The 25,415-nt window shown below is 43.3% G+C and overlaps 1 protein-coding gene across 1 annotated transcript in view; it reads left to right on the plus strand.

Annotated features, from left to right (window-relative positions):
* Positions 1–25,415, plus strand: part of SPAG17 (sperm associated antigen 17) — a 116,456-nt gene that overhangs the window by 12,138 nt on the left and 78,903 nt on the right. Inside the window, exons 2-4 of the mRNA XM_081121308.1 lie at positions 4,195–4,335; positions 4,929–5,018; positions 24,322–24,453. Coding sequence (XP_080977434.1) covers positions 4,195–4,335; positions 4,929–5,018; positions 24,322–24,453 — 363 coding nt within the window. The remainder of the gene's footprint in view (positions 1–4,194; positions 4,336–4,928; positions 5,019–24,321; positions 24,454–25,415) is intronic.

Consider the following 25,415-nt stretch of genomic DNA (forward strand, 5'->3'; position numbering starts at 1 on the left):
TTTCAGACATCCACTGGGGGTCTTGGAAACATATCCCCCATGGACAAGTAGGGTCTAGTGTTTAATCTTTCTAATAAACTGTGATGAACCTATAATTAGAGAAGACTCTATAATAAGAACTTGTTTAGTAAAGACAGTAAAAGGAGTTAAATAACAGCATATCCTGGTCATTTGTATTGCTCTTGTTTATTATATAACAATGTGTACCCATTTTTTAACCTGTATTTCCAACTTACTTCACAGTTAGAATTCCTTTTTAACAAATGCAATTATAGCAGCAGCCAGTTCTAGGTAATAAAAATATTTCTTCTGCTGGCCAACAGCCCATACTAACACTCCTTTGCTGATGGAGATCCAAGACCCCTTTTGAAGGAAAAACCCAGTATGAGAAAGACACTCACAAATCCCTGTCCATTTGGCAGCAAATCTACTTAACAAAAAGGCTATCCTTTCAGCAGAGTATTGACACAAAGTACAGGTTTGCGTATCTGTGCAGTGTTAAATAACTCTTAACTAAACATGACTTTTCCAATGCATTGATTTGACTTGGGGCTTTTATATACCTTCTCCAAATAAAGGTGCCAACCACTGTCGGTCAGCTCAGCAGGCTCAGGTCAGCCCTGAGTAGAGGACCATGGGACTCTCACCTCAGGTTTTTCAGGGCCAAGGCGCAGAGGACGGCATCCCTGTCCTGCCATTGCCTTCCCCATACCAGCTGATACTGGTGCTGATAGAAGGAAGCAATCTCTATCCCGTCACCCAAAAGCTACTTTTCACTTGCTTTTGAAAGGGTCTTTGTAATCATAATACAGTATAGGAATGCCTAAATAAAACTGGGAGAATTTGCAATCTATGGAAGAAAAATAGTTATCAATCTCCCCTCTGTCTGTGGGACAGCAGGCTTAGATGAGACGGCCAGGTTGTCTGCATTTACATGAATTCTTTCTTGCCTTGGGAGACTAGTATGTAAGTGTTTGGGTTAAGACGCCCTCCTGCCAGGCTTCAAATTAGGTGAGACTGGTAAAGTAAATAAAAGGTAATGGATTGTGTCCATACATGACTTCATTCCATCCTTTGAATGACTTTATCAATAACTACTCGAGGGCAAGACTCAGCAACAACATGTACAGTAGATGCCTCCTGGCAGCGGAGAGCCGGCTCTGCTTCCTGAGGCGTCTGAGGTGCCAGACTAAAACCCTCTTCCTTCACCCCTGGATACATCCAGGGTAGTTTTCCTAAAATGATTAATGTTTTCTTTCTCTGGGCTTATGCTACTAATTACACCCAACCTTCCTGAACTTTCTTAAACAAATTCACCCAAAGGCAGGAGCACTGCGGGACTCGGTGTGATGAATCAGGTTGTCCACACCCCGCTTTCCTTTCTCCCCCACGGCTGGCCTTGGTTTTTTTCTGTTCTAAATGCCTCTTGTTGCCCGGTGAACTCAGGTGTAAGGACTTGGTTTAACTGCGTGCAGGTGGCATACGAGTGGAGGGGTGTTTTTAATAGTGTTTTGCCAAATCTACTTTGTGTTTGATTTTTCCCAAATTTTTTCTTATTTCTAAAACTCCTTCCAGTTAGTAGAGATTTGGAGTCTACATTTATCCTAAACTACTAAGAGAAAGATTTGGAGATTATATTTGCAGAGCATCATTTAATTAGACACAGGAAACAACTCACCCATTATTCGAATGCTGCACTTTTCCTGGCGTCTCGCTGCCCCCTAGTGCAGCTCGCCAGGGAGTGCACCCTTCTCTGCAGACTATGGGTTTGCATCATGTCTGTCTGGTCAGTCGGTCCATTCTGGCTATGTGGTTAGACACTAATTCAGGACTCCAACAAAGCCCTCCAGGGGTCCCGTTTTGCCAAATAGACCGGACTTCTGAAGCAGGAGTTTGATGGACTAGAGAGTGCAGATGGGAAACTGAGCCTCAGCAGACTCTTCAGATCCCTTCCACTGGAAAGATGTGGCCTAGTTCCCCAGCAGGGCTCAGAGGGAGCTCTGAACCTCAACAAACTAGGCCTGCTCTAGCCCAGGTGAGCTGCCTTAAGGTGATCGCAGGATCCCAGAAGTTTCAGTCCAGCACCACGAATCAGAGAAGCAGGCCTTGTGTTCAAGTGTGTTCTAGAGCAAAGCAACAAGACCACTGGGCTTTGAAAGAAGGAACCTTGGGAAATTTCCTTAACCTCTTAGAATCTCTGTAAAACTGTCATTTATAAAAAAGCAATCTTATGGTGTTTTAAGGATTTAATACATAATCTATTTTTAAAGGTTTTATGTTTTTTGGTATGTGATATAAATCTTCATCTATTAGGTTGCTGTGGCTGAAGTAGCCATTAGGTGCAATTTGAGGATTATGGGAAGGCATTCTGACCCCAAAGGCTTCCCTTCAAAATTGTTCTGAAATGATCACAAAACTGCAAGCCAGTATGTGGTCTCCATGCGGTTTTTGCCAAAATGACCTTTAACAAGATTTTTCACTTCGTAGGGCCTCTATTTTTCCATCTATAAAGTATTAATGCACCTATTTAAAGAGATTACTTGGGGATTTAATGAGATAACATATGCCTGGCACATGGCATTTTTCAATAATTGTTAGTTCCTTCCCCCTCCCTTCTTTTTTCTGGTCTGAAATAGTGAATACCTGCCTTTAACACCAGATACTGAGGGCAGATGCTGAACTACAATGCCCTTTACTGAATTGTCTCCAAAAGAGCCTAGAGGCAGCCCTTCCTTGTCACCACTGACTTTCAAATATTGGCAAGGAAATGTGCAGTAGGGAGAGGGGTTAGGGATAGTAGTGGTCATTAAAATCTCTAGTGTTGGACAGTGTGACTGACAGGAAATTCAAGGTATTGCTCTTTGTAGGTAAATATACATTTGTGTGTCTTTATGTGTGGTTTTTATTTTAGTGGTAGCTTTGAAAATTGGTTGGGTTTTGTTAGGTTGTTAGGCAGTTTCCATGGAGAAAAGTAAGAGTTTAGTGATAGTAACTTTTTGATGGTTAGGAAGGATTTGCACTAAGATCTTCTACCTATACCCTAGCTCTGTCATTACTCTGATAATACAGTGGACAGAAGCCAGAGAGAACCACATAAAATTATGCATTTCATTAGATTTGTGTAAAACTTTTTCAGATCACTTAGACATTGTTTTGGAATCCACCAAGGGGGAGTTAGACTGTGTTTGAATCAAATGTCTAGAGTGGAGCTAAAGGGAAGCGAATATTGCCCAGTCCAAACCCTTCATTGTACAAGTGAGGAAACTAAGGCCTCGAGAGCTGAGGCTAGAGTGCCCCCCTTGTGGTTCTCTCTTTCCTGATGCCTTATCCTGTTTGCTTGGCCCATCTCCCCACAGTTAGAGTTCAGAAGCTCTAGGCCTGATTCCCATGTTGGTTCCTCCCTCAGGTGATTCAGGAAATTCCTTTCTTAATCTCCTCCAGAGAACTGCTTCTCCCCAACGGAAATTGTAATTATAATAGAGAGAAGGGGATTACTGAATAAGAAAATCGTCTTTAGTAACATTTCTTTCAATCATTTCACGCAAAATTTCATGTCCCAGTTTAATATTTTAGCCTGCTTTGGGGGAGTGGGAAGAACTCGTTTGTGAATTAACAGTGAGATTCTCGTGTTACATCAGGAGGAAAAGATGTGTTCTAGTTCTGTGTTTTACAAAAAAGTCAGAGGTTGTATTTTTACCTCATATAAAAGCCCATTTGGCAACCAGTTCAATATCATGCAACATTCAACAAATATTTTTGGAGCTCCTACTATGTTCCTGGCACTATTTAGAATCTTAGGATGTATCAGGGAACAAGACAAAGTTTTTGGCATTTGCGGTTATCTTAATGTATATTTTGTAACACATGAATGAACTATAGCTTTCCAACACCAAATTATTCTTGGATAGCATTCTAGTGAAAGTGTGTCGTTTTTAAAAATTGTCTTCCTTAAAATAAAAGGCCTACTTTTCTCAAGAAAATTGCTTTTTGGTCAAGCTGCATGAAATTTGGCACAATACTGCCGCCTGGCGGCTACTTGAGTCAGGAACCCACATAGACAGGCTACACACAAGGTCAACTCTGTGCTCAAGGCAAGGTTTACGGGGAAAGTATTCTGTTTTCCAGTTGAAGCCCTGACCCACGATTACCTAGCCAGGAGTACTGAGGGTCTAATTCCTTCTGGGTTTGTAACAGAACGACTGGAAGGGCTCCATCGCTTTTGTTGTTGGAAACCAGATTGAGGACGATCTTCTGATCCGAGCGCTCACCCTCGCCGTCCAGGTCCCTCAGCGCAGGCTCTTCAGCATAGTGTCATGGCACGACATTCTCCAGCAGGTACCTGTCCCCACTCCCAAGCCCCTGAAGAGGTTTTTTTCTTAAAATAGTAGGGTAAATTAATAAAATAAATAGAACTATCATATTCTCGGGCTATTTGGTAACTTTTGGCAGATTATTTTAAACACTTAGCTAGAATAATTTGAATCATTTAATCTGAAAGAATTCTTTTTTGTCCGTGAATGTTGCTCATTCAACTTTCATTCATTCACCAAAAATTTCTGAGGCCATACCAGGCTCCATGCTAGGTTCTATGAGGAATTATTTAATGAAAGATGCAATAAAATAAAAAATGAAACTATTTAATGTTCCAGAGAAGTGTAAAGAGGAAGGTGACATCTATAGAGACTCATAGCTGTCAGAGGTCGGAGGGGCCCGATGGCATAGCTGAGTCCTGTCAGATGGCACAGACTGGGACAGTCGCTGAGCGCTGGCCACAGTGACTATAAGTACTTCACCTTGTCAATGAGTAGCTCCTCCTCGCGAGGTTCCCAACCCCTCAAGTCACCTAGGTATTTGAAAGTCACATATATCTAGGTGTTCTTTATGTACGCCTCTCTTTCTCATCGTAGATGGATTTAATTTCCTTACAGGTCAATGAAGCAAATGCATTATTTGGAAACGCACCTAAAAAGGCAAAGCAACACGTGAGCATGAGCGGCAGCGTTCCCTTATACTATGAGGTAGGTGGACGTGGGTGTTGAAGGGACTTTTGTTGCAGAAAATGAGAATTGAAATAATCTTTTGGTCACTTTTAATAATCTTTTGGTCACTTTTTAAAAATTTAATTCATTCTTTGAAAGCAAATTCCCATTTCTCATTGGAGCTGTTTGGTTCTGGTGATGGGTGCTTAAAAAATTCCTCTCCAGGAATAAAATTGTCCTATGTTGTCTGCACCATCACTATGTCCAACTGAAGAACATAAAGCAGAAATTTTATATGGTCATACTTTTTCATGGTAATTATTGAGTATATGATAGTATTAAAGGGGGTCATATTATTAGTGTATTAAAAAGTATTAGTTTCACCAAAGAAATAATGTAAAAATGCCCCCCCAAGAAAATGTTTCCTGGACAAGACAGAGCCACCTGGAATGATTTTCTATCAGCTTGTGAACGTCGTGCACATTCTACGTTCTGCTTTAATCCATGTGAAAATGACAATAACCTTCTGATTAACGGTCCATTCCATTTCTAGCAAGTGCTTAACACCAAGACCTGGCTTGGCTGACCTGTGGGTCTGTGCAGAGGACTTAGAACTCGCTCAGTGCAGAATTTCCTCTCACCCTGCCTTGTTAATATCTAGCTTACAGCTCACATGAAACTATAAAAATCCAGTGATTAATTAGACTATTGCTTAAAATTTGTCAGGCACTGTTTTATGGCTCTGCAGACCAAAAAAAAACATAAGGATTTTTGGATCTTTATAAGACAAACTTGTTTGCAGTTTATTTTGGTAATGACTAGTAAAGTTTTTATGTGTTGCGGGTCTTGGATGATTTCATAATGGCCTCTTAGCATAGCCTGAGTGCTATCTGAACAAGTTTCATTGGATTTATTTACGCTTGACAATACTGTGGATTTTATAGCATTGACTCTTGCTACACTATCATGGGAGACTTCTTCTGTGCAGTTAGAGTTAAATAACATACCTACTATGTTTGTTATGATGTTCTGAGTGTGTGTGCTCCAGCTGGAACATTAGGTGATACCTGGGTTTAAATGATTGGAAGTTTTCTTTTGAAGTAGCGATAGAAACCCATGTCCAATTCTCAGGCCTGGGATCGATCAGCCCCCCAAAGGACCTTCCTTCTTCAGAAATGCTCAGTAAAAATCAGAGACAATAACAATAATCTGGACAGGCATTTTGACTTGGCTGTGGGGTAGCACAGTGTTACAAATCCAGGGTTCGGTTAAAATGCCTTTCTCTCCAGTGTGCCGTGATTCTTGGTTGTGCACCCTTCGCTCAGGGGAGGTCCACTTCACAGCTGGCTCCACCACCCCCTTCGGTGGAGCTTCTGGGCAGTGAGCCTCCCAACCCTCTCACACACCCATCTTTGAATGGTTGCAGAAGAAAAGGGACGCAGGATGAGCAGCACCACAGAGATTGGAGCTTGGGTGCAACAGACACGCATTAATATCAATCACCACAGCAAAAATGGGTAAAGAACAAAAACCAAATTCAGGCTCTGTCACTTCAGCCAAGGACAGGATGCACATCTGGAGAAGACAGGCCCATTTCCACTCTCAGTTCCTCCACACTTAGGACCTGGTGAGGACTCTGTCGCCTGGTGCCTCATCTCAAGTGCATTGAAAAGCTGTGGGCAATGCCACGGACAGCCCGAGGTAGTTGTGAGTGGTGATCATGAAAGAAGCCCAGAGCCTAAACTTTCCTGAAATCTCTGGACTTTCAAGGCATGTGGACAGTCTGCTTGTGAGTCTCTTTCTGCTGAAAGTCGTGCATGGTCCGTTGCATCTGGTACATGTGCCACAGGTGAACTCCTCAGGAGCCTGGTTAGGAAGCCTTGCATTTTCTTTCTCAAAGGAAGCTGCAATGGGAAAGAAAAGCTACTCTAACAAAGTGGCTTATGTGACATGGGAAATTCATAGCATTGTTTCCTTTTAGACCTGCATTTTGGAGAGAGATATAGATACTATAAAGCCCTGCACTTGCATTCACTCTATTTGCAGGACACTCTCATTAGCCTTAAATCAGAGCCTAGTCGTTCTTATTTTAAACACAGCTCTAACCAGTTTGGCTTTCTGGTTTCCTAGCCTGCGGTCAATTAGGAGGAGTAGCAAATTAAAGTGACGCTTCATTATGGTGCAGTTCATCCACAGGTAGTAAAATAGTGTCAGAACCACATTACATATTTCCAATAACGCCTGGAAATGTCCGGGCCAGCAAAGACCACATTCCTAACTGATTTGCTCAGGTTTCGTTTGGATGGCTTGATGTTGTGTACACACTGCGTCATTTTTGAAACTGTGTAATTTCCCCCTGAAACTTTAGAATTTCATCTAGCCATGATATTGTATATATGAGAGTCTTTATTTATAAATCACAGCTTTTTGAAAACTTGCTTAGATTTGTGCTAATGTAATTCCACAGAGACATACATAGCTGAGCCCATTTGTTCATTCATCTCTTTTTGGAAATCGTGCTTTGTTCTTATAAGAACTACTCCAAGGACTCCTGTGGGAACAGGTAGAGAATTATCTTCTTTAGTCTGAGAAATGTTAGCTATTTCTTTATTATATAATTATTATTTAGTAATGAAGATGATCTCATGCACTGGCATCACACATAAGTACAACTTCTAGCATGTAACCCCTTTTGAGGATGTGGGCACATATGAAAATGGATACAGATATTGCCTGTACTATTAGATAGTGACCAGTTTTACCCAATAGTAGTATTATACCAAATACAAAACAAATATATTATTGTTCAAGCACTAGTGTCAAACACTACCTGGATAATGGAGGGGGGATATGAGTATTATAGAGACTCTAACCTCAAGAAGCTTACAGACTAGTTAAGAAGAAATAAAAGGAAAAAATATAAGCATGACACACAGTAGGTATTCAGCAAGTGTTTGTTAAATGAGTGGATAGCCCAGTGCAGAAGATAGTCAGCGACTATGGCTTTCCAAGGAAGGTGAGATTGCTGTTAGCCAGGGTGGGGAGAGCTTTGTGGAGAAGGTGCTATTTGGAGGGTAAGGAAGGGGGTCCTTTTAGATATATTATCCCGATTGACCTATATCACAATTCTAAAAGGATATATAAATATCCTCATTTTACATATAGGGAAATGGAAGCAAGGAGAAAGAAGAAAGTCTACTAATTAGAAAATCGAAGAACTTGGGTTTAGCGATCGTTAAATACATCGCCCTAAGGTTTTCCACTTTCCCAAACCCAATACTCTGTCACTGGGCTCAGAGCTGTTGGCCCGTGGATGGGGAGGGCTTGACATCTGAATGTGGAAGAGGGCATTCTAAGAAAAGGGAACAACTGAAGCGAAGACAGAGGAGTGGGAGAAGGCTGATGAATACGTACTAAACTTGGAGTTACATGGTATGATATATATTAACTAGGAAATAGGAAAGGTAAATCCCGTGCCTATTTTAATTATAACTTTAAAATCCTAAAGATGGGAGTCTATGAGAAAACATTTCAAACACTGGGAAAAATCCATGCTTTAAGATTCATGCCTGGAACTTAATTTGCTAAGTATTCACAAATATTCGTCTGTCTGTGTGTGTTTTATGGCCCACATAGAGAACCTGACCTGTTCACTTACAGGTATACTCATTCCTGAGCAAAAGTGAAAAAGAGAATATTAACAATCATTCAAGGCCAACTGAAAAGTGCCCTATGAGACATGTCTGGGCGAACTACACACGCACAGATTCCCCCGCTTGTGATTAAACCTGATACATAGTGAATGAGCATTACAAGAGAGATGCACAGACTTTGGACTTTGACATTGTGGTTTTGATAAATTAGAAGAAAAAAAACTCCCAACTGGGCAGGGATTTATTTATCCCATGTCTTTGAAATCAAAGTCAACTTTCTTAAAAGTTTTAGATTCTAGGCCACGGTTTCTTCCATTGCGTGATGGGGATCATTGCACCTTTCAACCTGGAAGGCCTCCATCCACACTTGGGCTGTGGTCTGCGTGCCTGTCTGTGACTTATTCTGAAAAGACAAATTAGGTCACCACAGAAACAAAAAACCAAAAGCCTGCTGAAACAAAAATGGTCTATAAAAATAAAGGTTTTTATGCCCTAGTTGGTGGCTCACTTACTTTAAAAAAAATAGTCAATTCTGTATAACAAAGGGCTTGGACAGTCCTAAAGATTATGTGATATAATGCAATTTTACAAATGCAAATAATAATTAATTTTCCTCTTTAGGCCTATCAGTAAAAAAATAAAACCTTAGTTTTTAACTGATATATTTTAATTAGAACATTTCTATGGGTCTTTCTATTGGGAGATCATTAAGTGTGAAAGAGTTTTCTTTTGTTAGATTTGAGAATAATGAACCAAATGCAGTTAAAAAATATATAGGGTGCAAATTTTACATGGTCAGATCCAATGAGTCTCACCACATTTTGAAGATACTTTGCTAGTACATTGGATTAGTAATAATAATCCCATGTTTGGTTCCTCTCCATGGGTGTGTAGACCTATTTCTCAGCTCTTTCCCAAACATATATTTATAATAACTCACAAGAACACATAATCCATTACAATCTGGTTGCCACCCTTTTCCAGATTCCTAATATAAAACTTAATTCTTAAACAGTGCCTCAAATTAACAGTCTGTTCGATAAAATTATAAGCCCTTATTTTGGGGGGTGGCCCTTGTCAAAATGAAAAATGGGAAACTCATACTTCAGAGATAGGAACAAATAATATGTGAAAACATTTAAGAGGTTTAAAGTTATTAAAATGGCAGATCTACTGGGACCAGAAGGAGCAGTATGTCATGGAAGAAATGAAGGGAAAGGGAGACAGGAAGCATTCTCTGGCCTTTTCAATCCTGCTTTTTAAAACAAAACAAAACAAAATTCAGGAAGAGTTGGAAGGTAGCCAACCTAATGCCGTTATTTCATAGAGCTCAGGGACACACCAGGAAATTACAGGCCAGTTAGTTTAACTTCACTTGTGGGGAAAGTATTAAAAACTGCTGCAGGAGATCAAGTAAAAGGATGCTTAGGAAAGCACAGCTTGATTAAGGCAAGCCCGGCCAACGTGGTTTTCGGAAAGGGAAGGTCATGTCTTGGGAACTTGTTGAAATTCTTTGAAGCTATTATGGCCAGTACAGTCTTCAAAGAAGACAGCGAGGCCCAGGATCTGTGTATCTTTCTCGTTCCACACCAGCCCTTCAGGGATGCTTGCAGAACAGGGCCCACACCGGGGCCCTGGTGCTCCAGGATTAGAAACCACTATCAAAATAGCAGAAAATAACCTCTGAAGGAACATTTTTAAAGCTGGAACCAATTAATACAGCCTGATATTTATAAATGTAAAATAATGACTTGGAACAAAATTTAGGAATATTGAGCTATTACAAAGAAGTACTACGTTGGGACTATAAAAACAATCTGGGAGTTATTGTGCCAAGATCTGGGCTTTGGGGGCATTTCTCACCCAAAGAAGGGAAGATGAGAAATCTGAAGGGTAGAAGCAGTTATAGAGTAAAGGGCTATGAAGGACGGCAACAGAATAAATTTTGTCAAGATGGGGAAAAGAGCAGACCAGTGTGTTAACGCCCTGGGCCCCCCGGTGCTGGAGGAGGAAGGGCAGCCCAGCAGAGGAGGTCAAGTCCAGGCCGGTAACTGAGGAGCAGGTCAGGGCTCCACTGCTTTAGGAATCGGCTCCCAGGGCTCGGGGCTCCAATATGGTTGCCTCTCGGATCTAAAACTAGGAGTTCTGTTTTGAAAGAAAAGCACAACTGAGACAGAGGCATTCAAAGACACCCCAATACCACCCCCAGCTGTTTTCTACCCCGGGGCACAGGCAGCTGCCCAGGAGGAGGGAGCTAGTCACAGGGGAGGAGCGGCACCCCAAGCTGAGGCGCCTGGGATTCAGGGGTGCTGACTAGGACATTGGATCAGTGGGGGGACTGCTGGGCGAGCAGGAAGCTGGTCAAAAATTCTAGGGCACAGGTGCCAGCGGAGGGGCAGAGACAGAAACGAAGCGAGGTTCAGCTAACGAACAGCAGCCACTGGGTTGGAAGCCAGTGGTTAGAGGCACTGATCCGAGCCGGACGGCCCGGGCTCTTGCCCGGATTCCCCTGCTTCCTCGCTGCGGGACAGCAGACAACTTCCGTAACTTCCTTACATGAGCTTGCTCTTCGTGAAGTCAGCGTTGTTGCTAGTGCCTACCGCATTAAGCTGCAGCGACGACCAAACGAGAGAGTAAATACAAAATCCATGCTTAGCCTACTCCCTGGCATAGGGTGAGTGTCCAATTAAGTTTAACCATTATTATATTATTTAAAAATTAATATTGAAATACTCTTATTATTTTAAAAATTCCACTCAGTCATGGTGAATGTTGTTTTTTCATAGAAGCATGAAAGAACTAGGAACATCTATGACCAGGATTTTTTATTTGCTAATTATTCTTGTGGTAAAACACATACATAAAATTTACCATCTTAACTCTTTCTAAGTAGACAGTTAGTAGTGTTAGATATATTCACATTGTTGGGCAACCAACCGGTTTCCACAACTTTTTCATCTTACAAAACTGAAATTCTATAGTCAGATAAACAAGTCCCCATTCTCCCTGCCCCCCAGCCCCTGACATCCATCAGTATACTTTCTGTTTGTGTGAATTGGACAATTCTAGATACCTCATTTAAGTGGAATCATACAATATTGTCTTTTTTGGCTGGCTTTTTTCACTTAGCATGTCTTCAAGTTTCATCCATATTGTAGCCTTTGTCAGAATTTCCTCCCTTTTCAAGGCTGAGTCAGACTTCATCGTGTGTCTAGACCACATTTTGTTTATCCAGTCAACCATCAGTGGACACTTGGGTTGCTTCTGTATCTTGACTGTTGAGGATAATGCTGCCATAAATACGGCAGTGCCGATTATGAGCAGGGTTTTTACTAAGTGAAATATAATTAATGAAAGATACACGGACAGTTAAGTAAGGGAAGAAGGAAAGAAAAATCAGTAGTCATGGCCACGTGGAGCCTAATATACATTCTTTTTTGTCATGTCATGTAATGAATAAGCATGGCTAATACCCAAAGGAATTAACAGCAGCAGTGACCATTTCTAAAATAAGTGATGATGATAATAAAGCCTCACATGTACGGAAAAAGATGGATTTCACAACCAGTTTTTCATTACATCTTCATGTGCTCTGGGCAGAATAGCGGGTCATCTCTCTGTAGTGTAAACGAGGAAAGGGAAACCTAGCAACTGCAAACCTGTTCACCGCCCAGAGCAGTCAGTGTCAGCGTTCCTAACAGTCCAGGGCTTGCTCCACACCTCAGAAGGCCGGCCTCCTTCATTAAAAAGCCAGTCTGACTCATTCAGGATTTCTCACAAGATAACTTCAGATGCTTTAAGGATAAAAAATTTATTTCATTAAATATATATTTATTTAATGAGCATGAAAAATAAAATTGGAATACTAACTTGCAATCTCCCTAACTTTGTGGCTAAATTACTTTTTAAAACCTTGTTTGCAGTCAGTTTAGAGAAAAACATTAGGTTCGCAGTACAGGTGGTGCACAACTTTGGCGAAAACATCAAATGACACAACCTATAAGCCTTAGGAAATGCTTTATTTCTATGCATCCCACAAGTATCTGAGTGTCTACTATGCACCAAGTCTGTGGCTAAGTCTATATTGGTGAATAAAACAGATTCCCCGCCGTCACAGAATGTATATTTGAACGGGGAAGGCAGGCATTAAGCAAAAAAATATAAAATTATGAATTGGGATAATTGTTTCAAATCAGAGAAAATTATAGGGGAAAATGCTTTAGGCTAAAGTAAAAGAGACGAAAAGAGCCAACTGAGTTTCTTATCAGACACTGGCTAATGGGCACAAGACTGAGTTGGACCTGGTGGCCTCTGCCCTCAAGAGCTCATAGTGGATGATTTTATAAACAATATGTTTGCTTCCTGCTATTTCATGACATTTTAATACCTTGTAGCAAGTCTGATGTGGAAATTGTACATTTAATTCCCGGTTATAATTGAGTCTGTTAGTTGAGCCCCGTGTCGGCCAAAAGGGCAAAGTCCCCAGACAGGGTTTGCTGGAAAGAGGGGAATGGGAGGGGCAGGACACTCACCAAAACAGTGGGGGATGCAGCAAAGCTGTGGGAGGCCTTGTTTCCTTAGAGGAGAGAAAACCTAGCTGAAGCTGGAATATGGCAACAATTTTCATGCTGCTTCAGGTTTTTAATGTGATCTCTATTTCTGAAATTCTAACTCCTCAATCTTGGGTTGCAAGGAGAGGAAGAAGAAAAACCAAACTAAGGCTGGGAGAATTGACTGTTAGAGAGAAATTTGTTTATATTTACTGAAGAGCTACTGTACATATTGAATACTTAGTAAATATTAATTTGAATGAATTTTAGATAGAGGTTTATGTACTAAAATCCTTCCATTCTTCTATTTCACAAACATGATTGACAAAATAAAAAGCCCTCAAACCTTAGTAGCATGATAATGTAAGTTAACTTCAGTTATATGGTCTCTATGTCAATTCAAGAAATAGATAAAAAAATATAATTACAAGGTTAGTAGCTTGAAAGACTGGAAACCTATCCTACAAAAATTATTACCCAGAAAAAGTGAAATTGTTCAGTAGACCCCTTCCTTAAAATTTTGTATTTCAGCTTCATAATTTGGATTACAATGCTCATAACCATTTGAAGTCCACAGAACTCCGAGGGTGAGCAAGGCCCGCAGGGTGCTCTGCAGAGCGCCCTGTGCTACACCAAACGCTCCACGACTGGCAAGTGTTTCATTAGCCTAATTTGCCTTGTCAAGAATTCTTATGAAAAAACTCGTTTCAGCTCACTCATCAGGGAGTGTTAATGAGATTACATTTACCAGAGGGAACTTCTAATTATTTTAGTTATGCTCAAGTCTTGTACTCTCACCCTTTCGTTTATCGCTGGAGCTGCAGACAGGCTGAGCAAAGTCTAAGGACATGGGACACAGTCAGGGGCCCCCGGCGGTTCTGGTCCTTCGCAGAAGCTAGTCTTGCGCTGCTTCGCGAGGAGTCGTTTTAGGAATAGGACTGAGAGAAGAAAAAGGAAGGATGGATCCTCTCTGAATGTAGTGCGAGGGACAAATATATTACTTTTTGTAACTAACAAAATTTCAGGGATGACAGCAAATTTCTTACTTGCTTTTCCTCCAGTAAAATGTCTGCTTTGAATTACCCAGAAAAAATTCTTCTTCCTACCAACTTGTTGCAGTTCCTGTGCAAAACCATCTACGGAAAATTGTCAGGGTTCCCTATAGAGCCGCGTTCAGATTTCTCATTGAAGGAACGCGCGCACGCGCCCACACCCTACCCGCGCGCCCTACGCACGTGCTCACTCTACCCACGCGCCCTACGCACGTGCACACACCCTACCCACGTGCCCTACGCATGCGCCCACACCCTACCCACGCGCCCTACGCACGCGCACATACCCTACCCGCGTGCCCTACGCAGGTGCTCACCCTACCCACGCGCACACACCCTACCCACGTGCCCTACGCAGGTGCTCACCCTACCCACGCGCACACACCCTACCCACGTGCTCACCCTACCCACGCACACACACCCTACCCACGTGCCCTACGCACGTGCTCACCCTACCCACGCACACACACCCTACCCACGTGCCCTACGCACGTGCTCACCCTACCCACGCGCCCGACGCACGAGCACACCCGCGGGCACACACACGCCCCTTTTCGGAGCAGGCGGAGGACAGCGTACTGGACGGGTAAGGTGTGTGTACGGCGCTCGCCTTGTCTTTCCTGAGAGCAGAGACAAGTATGAGTCATCAGATGGGGAAAGACGCCCGGGTCTCTCCGGGCCGGTGTCCGGTTTTATGGATGCGGCCCGCCCAGTGTGTAGGTGGAGCCGCCAATAGCCCGTGATGTGATTTAAGAGGTGCTGGAAATCCTGCCTGTCCAAAAATAGCCCCCGCACCCGCCTATTGAGTTCGGGCTTAGTGTCGATAAAACCCTGGTTTAAGTGAAATGAAACTGCATTTTTCAGAATGTTAACCCGTTGTGTCTGCTGTCCTCCCAGCGTGCACCTACATCAGAGACAAAGCCGGGCCTGGAAGTCGGGGAGAGTGGGGTGGGGTTAGCAAGGTCCAAGGCTTAAGGTAACGATGCAAGTCCCAGAGGGAGTTCTGCACAACCAGGGTGCGTTTGTTGACACTAAAACACTTCCATATTCAGTCAGTCAGACAGCTGTTTTTTGAATCAATATTTGATGGAACATGAGATCATCTCACACAGGCAATACTCTTTGCCGGGACCCTTAAAGAGAACAAGATTAATAACAACAGCTTACATTTAGAAGGTGCTTTTAGGAGTGCAAGTCACTTTCACACGCAATGTCAGGTTTGGTCCCAACAACAGCCTGGTGAGGCTGATTTCCATCTTACTATTTTCATGGAGCAAAAGGGCAGAGTCTTGAAGGGGTTAACTGCTTGCCCACCGCCCGCAGCTAATAACGGCAGAGCCCACGTTAAAACCCAGGCATCCGACTCCAAAGTCAAGTTCAGGCTCTTTGAGACACAGTCCCTATGGTCAAGGAGCTAAAGGTTAACCTACTTAGCAGTTTATCTAAACCAAAGAGCACAGCTCCGGGAGTTTTCTCTACTGGTGTTCCCTAGAGGAATTGTTTCCCCTCGTCTTAAAGTTTCTGAAAGAACTGTTCCAAACACTGGCTTCTGCTGGCACACATTTATTTGGCAGTGTTAGAGACAGCTCACTGCTGTATAGCATTTCTATTATAAAAATAATATATGTCAATTGTAGAAAATTTTGGAAATACAGAAAGAGCACAGGCCATATATTAATAGGTACTTAAGAAGTATCTCTAAAATAGTCCACCATTCAGAGATGTTTCTTTTTAAAAATAAGAATTGTATTATATGCGCTTTCTATCATATCATTTCCACCTATTATGGTGTTAACCTTTTCTAAATCTATATTCAGTGTTTATATAATAGAAAGCTTTTCTCTATTCAGTAATTCAGCTAACCACTCCCCCTTTGCTAAATTTAGACTGTTTACCAATAGTTATAACCCTGATTGTTTCCTCATGAAAATTTTCAAGAAATGGAATTACTGAGTCAAAGCATATAAATCTTTTTAAAGCTCTTGACACATTTTGTCAAAATGCATTCAAGACAATTTGTGTCAATTTGTATCCCTTCTAATAGTTCCAATTTAACCACACCCTCTTCAACTGTGTATTTTTTATTTTAGTCAATCTTATAAGCAAAAATTGTAAGGTTGGTCCCTGTATGGCTCAGTTGGTTGGATGTTGTCTGGTGCACCAAAAGGTTGCCAGTTCAATTCCCAGTCAGGGCACATGCCTGGGTTGTGGGCTGGATCACCGGTCAGGGTGCATGCAGGAGGCAGCCAATGATCTTTCTCTCTCACATTGATGTTTTCCCCTCTCTCTCCCTCTCCCTTCTTCTCTCTAAAAAAATCAATTAAAAAAACCATATTTCAAAAAAAATTGTTAAGGTTGGATATTTAACCATATTTTTATTGGCTGTGTTTTGCGAGTATGGAATTGATTAACGTGAAATGATTAGGTAATTTTGTTTTCAGATTTCTCCTGATAATGGGAAGGGGCCCTTTATTGTCTACATTCAGAATGGGGAATATTTGCTTTAAGTGAATTCAAACAGATTTTATGTGCTGTGAGGCAATACAAAAAGGAAGATGCCATCACCGACCCTGCACAAACTCAAGGTGGACTGCAGGCGAAGGGCACACGTGCAAGACTGCTCATAAAGGCACACCTCTCAGCCTGCAGAGGGGCCTCGAAGGAAACTGAGTGAGCCCCAGGCAGTGGGACCCAGAAAGAGTGACCCGATAGGAAGTCTGGGAAGGGTTGATGCAGAAGGCTCTTTGCTGTGAGCCCTTCCAATGTCTAACCTCTTCTTGGCTCCTTGTGTAGTGGCCCTCAAAGTGGCACACCTCACATCACCTGCAGAGCTCACTAAAACTACCAGCTCCGATCCCAGCCATGGTGATGGGGACCAGGGTGTCTTCAGGGAGCCCAGGAACACACCTGAGCAAGCACCCAGGTACTTCTGAGCCTGCACTTGGAGAAACACAGCCAGACAATTTGTGTGTTACGAGAATCTACTCCTGCTTGCAGTCTACCCCCAGAGCTTTGTAACTGTGGCTATAAACATTTGAGGACACCTTCAGCCAAACAATCAGTAAGCCCAAAGATACCATTCTAATGTTTACTGAATGGGTGAATATACTGTGTATTTACATATGCCAGGGATTCTGCGAGGGAATTTAAAAAAAGAATCAGATAAGGATCTGAACTTCCTAGCTCCTAAGGGATGCAAACCGTGAGCAACATATAATTCCAATATGAGAATTAAATCCCTAAGGACAGGTTTTAAAAGTTGTCGGGCTGTTCAGTTGTAGCGCTCACTACAAGCTGAAAGAACTAAGAATGACTTCAGGCAGGTGGGAAAATCTTGGGACTAAGGAACAGATCTGATCTAAGAAAAAAGATTGTGAGAAAAAAGACTGCCAGGGTAAGAGCTGTGTGTTGCTCGTTAATACAGAGCTAACGCGCGCACCTGAACTGCCCGCGGAACTCCTCCACGTGTTAGGCATTGCGCTGTGTGCCTTTATGTGTTCTTCAGCTACACAAGAACCAAAACGCTACCCAGTGAACACGAGAAGCTTTGCTCTTTCCGTCTTTGGAAGAAGAATCCCAACAAATGTTTCTCAAATAGAGGCCTGAGCTGTTGAACATAGGCGTGCTAGATGCTCAAAAGGCTCGCCTCCTTGGGGAAATTCATCACATTTCAAATTACACACGTCTGTCAAAGCAGAGATCAGCTCTACCTTCCACGTATTTGTTATTGTTGCTTCTGAAACTTCCGTACAGCCCCAAAGAGGTCTTAATCCCTGTCAAATGTTATTATGTTACCAACTTTTATGTAGTCTTGAAAGGGGCTGTTTATTTAGTTTCAGTGACTCCTTGTTACTGCCAAATATTATTTCATTTCAGCACAGATGTAAGAGGTCCAATGACTGGAATTATTTTACAGCCCTGACACTGCGGAGAGATGGATCCCGGTTTAATTACGGACAGCTGAAAACGATCTCGGCGTCACCTGCCCTGGGCATTCATCATCCTTGCGAACTTCTCAGCAAGCGGCGGCCTGAGCACGCTCATAGCCCCGCTCCTTAGCCTGACAGCGTGAGCGTGCGGGGCCGGCACCGCCAGTCGCCTGTACGTTCACATACCAACAGCTTCATGCCGCTTGATTATTTCCTTTTCCTTCGTGCGAAGTGAGAAAATATGTCCCAGTCATCCGCGTTCCTTTTCTTTCCTGCTTTCTGTCTCCGTGGCCGCCCCTCACTGCTGCCCCGTCTCCCAGCTGTTTTCCCAATTATGCCTCCTTAGGATTATTCATTACTTAGGGAATGTGACTCGCATAGACGAGCCGTGTAGGGTAGGGGATCAAGTAATGCAAAGGCTGCAATATAGTTGGCACTCAGCACATGCAGAAGGAGTGGAGGGACGGGTGGGGGGACAGGAAAGGGGGGTGGAGGGCAGGGCACCCCGTGTTTTGGAAATGACGAATGGCGAACTTCCTCCCCCCGCCCTCCCATCATACTCTGCACCGGACAAAATGCTTTTCCACATTTTCTCTTTTCCTCTGCGTTTGCCAAATGGGTCCTGATCTGGCCTTGTTAGAGTGGAGAAAGGGTTAAGTGAAGGCGAAGCCGTGGTTACACCAGCTGATGGTAAATTGGGGCCGCACTGTGTTGCCTGCCCAGATGCGCTGCCCTCCGCGCCTTTTCTCTCTGCTCCGACTGTCCTGGGTGTAGAGCCACTTTAGGGAGGGCCTGCGGTGCGTGCAATATTCACCAGGCTAAGTCTTTTCACATGTTATTTCATTCAGTTCCCAAGACACTGTCACCAGATCAGCACAGTTCATGTTCTCTTTCTTTAGATCAGCGGTTCTCACCCAGGGGCGGTCTTGTCCCCCAGGAACATTTGGCAATGTCTGGAGATACCTTTGGGGTACAGAGCTGTAGGAGCCAGGGGTGCACCAAACATCCCATGACGCACAGGAAAACCTCCTACGACAGAGAACTGCCTGTCAGCAGTGCCGCCGCTGGGAAACCCTGCTGCCGATGGAAAGCTGAGGTTGAAAGGCAGTGCGCAACCTGCCCGGGCCACCCAGTGGCACTTGTGAAGCCTGGACTACAAACGCAACCGCGCTTCTGGGTGATGCTGCACAGGAGCAGTCGTGGCTTCAGAGCTGCTTCGTTATCCCTGAGCCAAAGGAGCTAAAGTTCCCAGCACGAATCTCCCTATGTGAGGCCTCTCCATGCAAGTGGTCCTTTCAGTCATGGGCAAATCCAGCCTTTTCATCAGATGTGCAGAATGAGGCTCATCCGACTCAGCCCATTCACTCTGAACATTGGAAACTGTATAAACACACACAGGGGGCAATGGTTCCTCTGATTCTTTAATGTTATGAGCAGATACAACTTACATAACAGCAGACTGCGTAAGTAATGATGCTGCCTAAGCAACGAACTTTAAAGATGACACATACAAGTTACGCAGTTTACTTTGATGAATAAATTATACAGATTAAATCTTACAGGTGTTTAATGACAAACATAATACCTTGTGTTCTGCAGGATAATTAGGGAGAAATGGTAAACAGAATGACTTTTAAGGTGCCGATCAAAAATGCTAGTATTCTTCCTCTCTTTTTATTAATTCTTCAGGATCCATAAGCTCAGTTTTGATGGTGTTTTTAGATACTGAGTACCCTTTATAATCATCATCCCCAAAGGCGGCTGCACACATGAACACACATACTCTGGTGCACACATGCACACACACAGGTGTGTACAGGTGTGGGTATGCACACACAGTCACACACCTGTATGTCAAAGAACTTTTTGCTCAGCCCTATGCTAGTCTGGACTGAGCAAGATTATGGATTCTGCTTCTTGTTTGCTGAGGTCTTTCCGTCTCTAAACCAACCCTAAGTCATGGACCCAAGGATAGTGGGTTAAATATGAACTCATATTTTGTGCACTAATACAGCTCCTGTACAATCACCATGGACACTGCCCTCCCAAAAGGAGGGCCCTGAAGCCAACAAATTATTTTTAGGAGCACTGGTGGCTATTTGGGGCTTCTGGAGAGAAAGCCTTCCTTCAGCCCATCACTCTCCATCACCCCTCCCTTCTCTGCCCCACACAACCACACCTTTCCTCCTCCATCATCTCCTTCCCATGACCTGTTCCAAACAAGAGGAACGCAGATCCAGAGTCTACTCTTGCTCAGAACTCACCTGGATCAAACATGCAGCAAATTAAGCAACAAGTCAAGGTGTTCCTGTGCCTCCTTGTGATCACACCAGGGAAACCAGGCAGAGAGCTCATGGAAGCTCGATCCATCCATTCATCTATCCTGTATATACACATACATATGTATGCATGTACGCACATGTGTTTGTATATATGTGTGTTTATATGTATATATGTATACACACACTTGCACACATATGCTCATTTGGTTTCTAATCTGTGGAGCAATTCTAATGTTTGTCCAGGCAGATGCTGAGCTTACTGCTAATGTGCGGAGGAACCACAGGGAGGAGGGATGGATGAGGGGAGGGGAGGGCTCTAATGTCTGTGGGTGGGCCTGACACCCAGGCAAGGAAAGAATTGGCTCATTTGGTATATTTTTGTTGGATCAGATCATTAGATAGTAAATATGGCCTAAGTCTTTGAGCCAAGTAAGTGATAAAGAGGGGGGGAATGTTTTTATTTCTTAGTGTGCTCAAAATCACACACTAATAGAAAAAGAACATCCACCCTCAAAATAGGATCTTCATACAGCACAGCTTCCACAGCACTCTTTGAGCTAAATTTCCTCCTACAACAGCCCTTTCCGGTGTCTTCGCTCCGGAAGCTCGGCCTGGACCTCTATCCAGCCCTGGTGGGCCCCCAGCTCGGCCTGAGCTTGTCCGGGAGACGCATGCAGGCCCTGCCTGGCAACAGTTCTCTGTTTTAATGAGTCCCATTTGCCCACAAGACTCATTTTTTTTTAAGTTTCTGACTCATGCCAGGCTCATTTATTTGGTTTTTTGGCTCAATGAATACCTTGGTTTTAACCCACTTAGGACTGGTTTTCTGCCTGATTCTAAAACTTGGGGTTTTGTCTGATCTGATTGTCCCCAGCCCCTGATGGGCTCACTGCTCCCATTTTCTCTTGCAGCCTTTGTCCCCCCAACACCTACAGTCACACACATACACATACACACGCACATGTGCACACACTCAGACACCCAGATACATACATGCAGATACACAAAAGAAACACATATGCATTGACAAGATACCAGCCAAGTCGCCCTTACAGTGCTGGAGGCCGAAGGTTTGATGATTATTTCAGTTAATCCAAGAAAGGCAAAGGAGACGAAACCTTTCTGAAATGTTGCATGAGAAGTATTTCCTCTTAAATTCCGTCTCTCCTGTAGTTTTGTTTTCTCCCCTCAAAGACTTAGGCTTCAAAACAAAGGTCCTCTAAGGATTTGTTTCTCATCTGAGATCAAACTACTGGCTCCTGATTGAGTGGAACTGTGAATTATGGAGTGTGAGAAGAAAGAATTTTCAGGAGAAATTAATTCATTTTCCTGCCTCTCCTGGGATGACCTAAATACCATAAACATTTTCAGTCTCAGATTTTAAGTTCAGCAGAGACTTTCATTTTCATTAATTAACCCAAGGATTCACACTGTTGTCCCCCTTGGGGGAAGCCCAGAGAGAAAAGACGTGTGGGAATCACATCTCCTCTGAGCAACCCTGGGGAGGGACAATGTGCCCAGTGTCTGCCATTGTTGATGGTGCCATGGAGATGCCCTGCCTTCCTCCGGGGTGTCAGGGCCTGGAGCCTGCCTCCACCGGGCCACCCGGGGCTGTTCGGGCAGGAGGGGCCGTCCACAGTCCCTCCGCAGTGCTCCCTAGTGCTTCCCCTGCCCTTGCTCCATGGCCCTGTGTCATGAGAACATGGTGCCCAGCTCTTCAGTGGCCCTCCTCCTCACTCATGTCCCCATTTCACAGTCGGCATCACTGTTATTTTGATGCCATACCGGATTTTTGTTTAAACCCAGTTCTCTACAAACAGCTTTAGATGAACCACAGAAAACGTTTATAGCCAGCAAAATACCTTTCTCTTGGGACGTTTTGTTGTGCTTTGAGTACATTTTAACACAGTGAGGTAACACTCATGGACTCAGAGACATGGGGAGAGAAAGCAGCTCCAGAGACATCCCATCCATCACCATGACGCCAGGCAGGCTTCACCTAAACCACCCCAGACGTAGGTAAATATCCTGTTTTCACAGGTCATCAGGAAGAGAGACTCCACCGTGCTCAGGTAGCCCATTCCAGCGCTGCCTTCCCTTCAAGGCTGTCATTACAGTTGTATTGCAGGGAAATGCCCCCTGCTAGACTGCCATGAGCTTTAAAATCCCAAATTTGTATATTTTGAACCAGATGTCACAAGCAGCCTGATTGTCAGCACACTGTTTAGCTGGTATTGAAAAATGTCATTTTAAACCAAGTACATCTACCCCTGCGGTTGGGCCCAGCCGGACAGTTTTCATTTACTGTAAACGCGTGACCGTTCATTCCCTGAGGTTTCTCTTCCCTCCTGAGTCTGGTCATCACTAAACGTGAGGTTCTGCAGGAGTGTGTACCTTTGTTTTCCTGCTCCCAGAAATCACGGCCATCGTGTCCCTTTCCCTAAACAGTGTTAGCAGAACTGTGATAAAAAGAGCTTTGCCTCATGGAGGGTGTTTGCTTAGACACACACAAAGCTTTCTGACACTCAGTTCTTTGGTTTTCAGAACAGCAGCTTTAAAGGGTCCTTTCCCTGGCTTTCCTCGTCTGCGATGAATGCAGGAAAGCCTCATATGGTCTCTAAGAAGTCCAGTTACATTTCGGCCTCTGATAATCCACAGAGCCTTCTGCAGTTAGAAGCAAAATAGCCATCTCCCTTTCTTTCAGCTGTTTCACTTGGCAAAGTGGGAAGTCGCAGGAACGGGATTGGTCAGGAAAGGCCCGAGCAAGGCTGCTGGGACCTCAGACAGGACGCAGCCGATGGGCTGCAGTGCCGCCGTCATTGTCTGGGACGGGTCTGAAATTGACACCATATGCGCAGGAGGAGTAATTGCTCCGAGGGGGGAGAAAGGCAACATGTCAGGACATTTTAGTAACACCTAATTCATCCTGGGCTTATAAATAAGTCTGATGCTTGCTTAAAAACAAAGTCAAGAAATACTTTGACTAGACTACGTTCGTGACAGTGCTTCCGCTAGAGGTGAGCTTTATTAGGGAGACAAGATGAATGAAGAGAAACGCGTAGCAGCTTTTTATGGTTTATTTTACGTGATTTTATTTTTTTGCAGTAAATAAAGTGGTTATAGGGCTCCAAGGAAAAGGGCCCAGATGTTAGAGAGTTGTGTGACATTTAGGGGAAACAAGCTGTAAAAAGTGGAGTCATAAAACAGGCTGTCAGTGCCACACATCTGGACAATACAGCTGTATGTTCCTAGTGGCTGTCGTCACCCAAAGAAAACTCAATAACCTTATTTCACCCCAATTAGGCTGCATACCAATAGGATCAACATTAAATTGCAAGGGGGGAGGGGCGCAACATTCGCATGGCGCCTCTGAGTCAGTCATCTTTTATCTTTCTTTCGAATTTGGTCACTAAGAAATAAATGACTGCTAACGGAGTCGTTTCCATTATTATAAAACGCTGTTTAATTTATAACGTTCTAATAAGTCAGCCTGACAGTCCGGACTGTTTGGTATGCCAAACAACAGACTTTCTGTAGCATGAACTTGACCTCTCAGGCACCCCCATCGTGGGCCCAGCCTACCTTTCCACTCCCCACTCAAGAGTTTGAGTCTAGCACCCTGTGGGAAGCACCCCTTGCCTTATGGGCAAAAGAAGTTAATTTTCAGACACCCCAATTTATTTAGAGTAAAGGATAAATGCCCCTCTCCATGGCGTCAGGGCATTTCCCCCACTACTATTTTTGGCCAGTAATGAGACACCATTGCAGTAAGGCAAATATTACAAAACCAAAATACCATTTCATCTTTTCATCACCAACAGCCTGTGCCAAAGGTTATAAAATGCCACCTTTCCTAATAATTGTGTTTCTTCATAGGTGTTAACAGCAGCAAAAGCAATCATGGACAGTGGAGAGAAATTAACCTTACCACTGATAGGGAAACTCTTGAAATTTCAACTTCTCCAGATTAAATTTAAGGACCAACAGCGACGGGAAAACGAAAAGAAGGTACTGTACCCTGGCGGGTTTTCTAAAGAGAGTGAGCAGCGAGTGACACTGGCAGGTTCCTCCAGGGACACGTCCTCGCATCACAAGCCAGCCATTAAGTGTCCCCTAGCACATTTAGCTGTTTATCTCAACTTCTAAGGGAACAGGCTACACAAGGCTCTATCGGAGAAATTATATTTACACAACGGCAAACCCGTTAAAAGTAAGTTCCCTTATGTAGAAATATGACAATCTTCAGGGCTTGTGCCTGAGGTTATTTGTATAGCAGTCTATTTACATACTAATAACAAAGAAGGGAACCAAGGAGAGAGAGACAGGAGAAGTAAATATAGAGAGCTGAAAAAACCACAAAGTCAGGGTCCTACCTAAAATATTTTATGTGACTTTCAACAGGAGGTCCTATTAAAATAATCGACTGCATCTGCACTTTCATAATAATCTGAATATTCCAGCAGCAATCCATCACTTCTATTTCCATATTATACGTCTGATTATTTCTTCACGTGTAGACTTTTCATTTAATTAGCCTGCGGAAATCAATCTGTGTGTTTTCCAAAGATTCATATTTTCATCTGAAAAAAATATTAGAAAATACTTTTAGCACAGTGATGCCAGGTTCAAATCCATTTGCTATTGTCATTACTCAGAATAAGACATGTTTTTCTTTTCCAATCATGCTGAAATATTTAGGGAAAATCACATGCTCCTGTATGTACATGTGTAACATGTGCCTGTGGGCACATGTATGTTTGAAATGGATTTACATGTTAGTTGTGCCCCTAAGTGGAAGAGGTAAAATCAGTTCATGAAAGGAGACAGAGAAAAGTGAACATTTGTCAATAATACCTTCTTCACCTTGGTAGGACCCCCAGATCTGGATCTCCTACTTGAATTGTTCTCTTGACAGGATAGTTGTAGAACAAAATAATAGTGCCACCATGTATTTATAATATTGGGCTTTA

Source organism: Miniopterus schreibersii, assembly GCF_964146895.1.
Source record: "Miniopterus schreibersii genome assembly, chromosome: 19".
Classification (NCBI taxonomy): Eukaryota; Metazoa; Chordata; class Mammalia; order Chiroptera; family Miniopteridae; genus Miniopterus; species Miniopterus schreibersii.